The sequence below is a fragment of the Orycteropus afer genome, unplaced genomic scaffold (genome assembly GCF_000298275.1).
Source record: "Orycteropus afer afer isolate SDZICR_OR568_19922 unplaced genomic scaffold, OryAfe1.0 scaffold00329, whole genome shotgun sequence".
Classification (NCBI taxonomy): Eukaryota; Metazoa; Chordata; class Mammalia; order Tubulidentata; family Orycteropodidae; genus Orycteropus; species Orycteropus afer.
The window spans coordinates 2,835,631-2,841,011 of NW_006921916.1; the positions used below are offsets into that span (position 1 = coordinate 2,835,631).

Below are 5,381 nucleotides of genomic sequence, written 5' to 3' on the forward strand. Positions count from 1 at the left end.
GAAAACTCCAGCACCTCAACACCAAAGGAATTAACAATCCAATTGAAAAATGGGCTGAAGACATGAATAGACACTTCACCAAGGAGGATATTCAGGTGGTCAACTAATACATGAAAAGATGCTCACAATCATTGGCCATCAGAGAGATGTAAATCAAAAAAGCAATGAGATATACCTTCTCACCCCAGCACTGATGGCAAGGTTCAATGAGACAGAAAATAACAAATGCTGGTGGGGATGTGGAGAGATTGGGACTCTTCATACACTGGTTGTGTGACTGTGAAATGACACAACCACTGTGGAAAGCAATATGGCGATTCCTTAGAAAGTTGGGATTGGAAATAACATTTGATCCAGCAATCCCATTACTCAGTATATATCCTAGAGAGCTGAGAGCTAGGATAGGAACAGATACATGCACGTTCATGTTCATCACAACACTGTTTACAATAGCAAAAAGATGGAAACAACTTACATGCCCATCAGCAGAAGAGTGGATGACCAAACTATGGTACATACACATACTGGAATGCTATGCAGCACTGAAGAATAATGTAGAGTCTGCAAAACACTGCATAATATAGATGAACTTGGAGGACATTATGCTGAGTGAAATAAGTCAATCACAGAAGGACAAATATAGTATTAGTTTGTTGTTGTGGAGGGTTAAGGAAAGGTTTATATATATGGAGGGAAAGTTTCTTTGTTGGTTGCCAGGGGTGGGAGGGGAGGGGAGGGAACACTGCAAAAAAAAAAAAAATGCATTGACCCATGTCACTTTAGTTTTGTGTATTTCACTGTATATAAATTATATTTCAATAAAATGCATTAAAAAAAGAACAACCCCCCAAGAAAGTTTTTAATGAATAGAACTTGATCTACAAATATAAATAATAATAATTAAAACAAAGTCCAATAGCATATTAAAAAACTATAACCAACCCTGTTATTGTTGAGTCGATTCCAACTCAAAGCAACCCTCTAGGACAAAGTAGAACTGTTCCATTGGGTTTCCAAGACCGTAATCTTTATGAAAGCAGACTGTCACATCTTTCTCCTGAAGAGCAGCTGGTGGGTTTGAACTGCCAACCAAAGCCCTTTAACCACTGTACCACTAGTGCTCCAATAGCATATAGGAATAGATAATAGTCAATACGAGTAGACAAATACAATGTTGGAATGTTGTTGTTGTTGTTGTTATGTGCTGTCAAGTCATCTCTGACTCATAGCGACCCCTCCTCGGGTTTCTGAGGCAGTATAACTATAGAAGTAGATTGTCCAACCTTCTTTCCAAGGAGTGGCTGGTGGGTTTGAACCATCAGCCTTCTGGTTAGCAGTCAAATGTCTTAGGCACTATGCCACTAGAACTCCCCAAGTTGGAATAGAATAATAAAATCCAAAATGTAATTCCAAAGTACTGTTTAAAGTTCTTTAGTTTCCTTTATATCAGCTTACTCTTGCCTCATCAATAATTCACCAATAGTATCAAAAGTAAAAATTGGCTCCGCGATTTCTGGTTTATTATGGTGGTTTCATGCTTCTATTCTTGAGTTATTTCTGTGGTCCTCAAAAAAAAGGAGAAGGGCTTACAGACATAAAGCATATACTTCCAATGACTTGATCCCCACTGGTGGTACTAGAATCAAGGTCCCTAAGACAGCAGGATAGCTGTGGTGCCACTCACAGTCCCTTCCTGGCATTCTGTCTCTGGAAATAACTGAGCAATTACCGTGAACCCAGCTTTGCATGCATGAGGTCATTAATCCTAAAATGGGTGACTTCTTTGGGTCAGCCATGCCTCTATGGACACAGTCCCCCTCTTCTGACATTTTCCTCACTGCTGTGTTAACATGGCTAACTTTTTAGCTTGGTATCCACCTTATCTGTATGCTGGCCTGAGGGGCAGCTGCAATTAAGCTGCCACTTGTAACTGCTCCTCTATTGTTGAGTTCCAGAGGGCTGAACCAGGAAATACCCCTATTGTTACACTCACCAAAGCTCTTAAATTTACATATATACTTGTCTGTTTCCTTTACTGAACTGTGAGCTCCTTAAGGACAGGGACCCTCTCATTCATCATTTTACTCTCAGAATGTATCATAATGGTTGGCAGATGCTAGACATTCAAGTAAATGTTTGAAAAATTACTAGATTCTAAGATTCTCAGCACCTAATTTTACCAGAATTAGCAGAAATGACCCAGATATAGTCAGTATTGCATCTTCTTAATGAGTCCAACAGCTGCATCTGTGGACTGATGTTGTTTTAACTCTGCCCCTTCCCTTCTTGTGTTCCCTGTTGCAGCCAGTGGGATCAGAAGGGATGGAGATGCGAAAACGACAGATGTCTGCAGCCCTGGAGACACCAGGCGCTGCTCCTGGCCAGCACGCAGGGGGAAATCGTGGATCCAATGCCTGCTGCTTCTGCTGGTGTTGCTGCTGTAGCTGCTCTTGGTAAGGTGTGCGGTTTTTATAAACACATTCCTGATGGGAATATAGTACACCTCAGTCCTGCTGCTCTAGGGTTAATTGAACAAGTAGTCTTTAAGCAATTACTACTTGCCTAGGAAGTCCCTGGGTGATGCAGTTAATGAGCTCACCTGCTAACCAGAAGGTTGGCGTTTGAGTCACCCAGAGACACTTCAGAATAAAGACCTGACAATCTACTTCTAAAAACAATCAGCCATTGAAAATCCTGTGGAGCACAATTCTACTCTGACACACATGGAGTCGCCATAAGTCAAAGCGAGGTCAACTGCAACTGATTTTACCATATGCTAATACTGATCTGGTAGCATAGTGGCTAAAGCACTTGACTGCTAACCAGAAGGCTGGCGGTTCAAACCCACCAGCCACTCCTCGGAAGGAAGGTTGGGCAATCCTACTTCCATAGTGATACTGTCTCGGAAACCCAAGGAGGGGTCGCTATGAGTCGGGGCCGACTCGACAGCACATAACAACAAAACAACAAGAAGTACTGATCTGACTTCTGTAAAGGACACCCCCTGCAAAAAAAAAAAAAAGGGGGAAGGAGATGAAAATGCATTCTAGCTCTTAAGGAACTTATATTCAAATCCCTGGAATCAGGTAAACAACTAACAGACAATGTAAGGCAGGTTATGATTTAATATTAACATTAGGGCAGATACAATATCTAGATGGCTAGAAAAGGTTGAACTATCAGCTCTCTGTAGTTGGTAATAAAGGCTTTTGTGGTAGTTAGTTTGTGTGTCAACTTGGCTGGAACTGGTTGAGTGGCTGTGCAGCTGAATATAGTATTCCCCATGATGAGACTGGTAATCAACTCTATGGAGGAATCTACTATGAGCAGCTGAATGCTGCCTTAGGGATGTTGTCTGCTCCCTGCATGTAAGGAGAAGCCTTGGGGAATGGTCTCTAGCTTATGGCATGCTTGAACCCTGCATGTAGCCGTGTTATTGTTCAGCAGCCTGCCATGCTCTGCCAACCTTGGGACTTTGAATGGACTTGAATTAATGGTCTGCCATGTGGTTTGGTAACATCAGGACTGTGCCTTTTTACTTGTCAACCTTGGGCTTTGCAGTCTCAGCAGTCAGAAGCTGTCTGAGTGAAGAAAAGCGTCTAGCTTCAGTGGGTCAGGAGTAGGAGGCAGAGCTGAAGCCAAAGTTGAGGGGCTTTCACCCAACCCCTAGACCCTGGCACTTTGCACTCTGCCTTAAAGCCTCCAAACTGTGAGAGAATAAACTCCTGTTTGTTCAAGCCATCCTAACTGTGGTATTTTCCCGTCAGAGCGGCACTAGGTATCCAGAACAGAATATGGTACCGAAAGAGTGGGTTGCTGCTCTGACAGATACCTAAAATGTGGAACAGGAGTGGAGTGCATCCTTGACCCAAGACCCCAGCAGAGAGACCCTAGCATGCAGCATGAGAGACAGCAGGAGCAGAGCCTAGAGACCGGCATGAGAGATGGCAGTACCAGAGCCCAGAGACCAGCATGAGACAGCAACAGCCTTACCAGTCCACGGAAGAGAAACTGGATCCCATTGCACAGGTGGCTTCCTGGAAGAATGGGTTCCCTTCAGACACTATTGGTAGAAGAGACCAACATGAAATGGAGTAGCAGGTTGGCCAGCCCACAGAGCAAGAAAGCTGAGTGCTTTTGGGGCGGGAAGATTTCCAGCAGAGTGGGTTGCCTTGTCATTAATCACCAGATGCAGAGAGACCAAGAAATGGGAAGCAGAGCTGCCTCAAGGCCTCAGGATAGGACCATGGCTTTTGGGGATGGAGCCACTACAGCCCCCTAGGTTTCAAAGAGCCAGACCTTCACCATCTTGGTTCTGAGTTTGGAGTTGCTCATTCATGTGAGCTAGTGGGATGGAGTCATAGCTGCTGCCCAAGAGTGAGAGAGCAGGGCTGCCATGCCCAAGAGTGAGAGGAACAGGGCCCACCAGGTCAAGGGCATAAGGTCACCACTCAGAAATTAGGGAACTGGAGCCACCCAGTGAAGGAGATCTGTACAGATACCACCCTTTGAAGATCTGTGAGGTGCCAAGTTGACAAGGGGTGGAACTGTGGTAGTTAAGTTTGTGTGTCTACTTGGCTGGGCCTGGTTGAGTGTCTGGGCAGCTGGATATAGCTCAAGAAGACAAAGCCAATTACTAAAATGAAATGTGCAAAGACCTGGAGTTAGAAAACCAAAAGGGAAGAACACGCTAGGCATTTCTCAAGCTGAGAGAATTGAGGAAAAAAAATTTAAGCCTCGAGTTGCAAAATTGAAAGATTCTAAGGGCAGAATATTGAATGATGCAGGGAACATGGAAAGAATACACAAAGTCACTGTACCAAAAAGAAGTGGTCAGTCTTCATCCATTTCAGGAGGTAGCATATGATCTAGAACCAATGGTACTGAAGGAGGAAGTCGAAGCTGCAATGAAGGAATTGGCAAAGAACAAACCTCCGGGAACTGACAGAATACCGATTGAGATATTTCAACAAACGGATGCCATACTGGAAACACTCACTTGGTTATGCCAAGAGATTTGGAAAACAGCTACCTGGCCAACTGACTGGAAGAGATCCATATTTGTACCCATTCCAAAGACAGGTGATCCCACAGAATGTGAAAATTATCAAACAATATCATTAATATCGCATGCAAGCAAGATCTTACTGAAAATAATACAAAAACAGTTGCAGCAGTATATTGCTAGAGAACTTCCAGAGGTGCAAGCTGGATTCAGATATCATAGCTGTTGTCAGATGGATCTTGGCTCAAGGCAAAGAATACCAGAAAGATGTTTACTTGTGCTTTAGTGACTATGCAAAGGCATTTGATTGTGTGGATCATGACAAATTATGGATAACATTGAGAAGAATGGGAATTCCCGAACACTTGATTGTACT

The 5,381-nt window shown here is 43.5% G+C and overlaps 1 protein-coding gene across 1 annotated transcript in view; it reads left to right on the plus strand.

Moving 5' to 3' along the window:
* Nucleotides 1-975: 975 nt before the first annotated feature.
* RGS20 (regulator of G protein signaling 20) overlaps nt 976-5,381 on the plus strand; it is a gene marked incomplete at its 5' end in the record, with an annotated part of 51,900 nt that continues 47,494 nt past the window's right edge. The window contains 2 exons of the mRNA XM_007952209.1: nt 976-991; nt 2,309-2,453. Of these exons, the coding sequence (XP_007950400.1) occupies nt 976-991; nt 2,309-2,453 (161 nt within the window). The remainder of the gene's footprint in view (nt 992-2,308; nt 2,454-5,381) is intronic.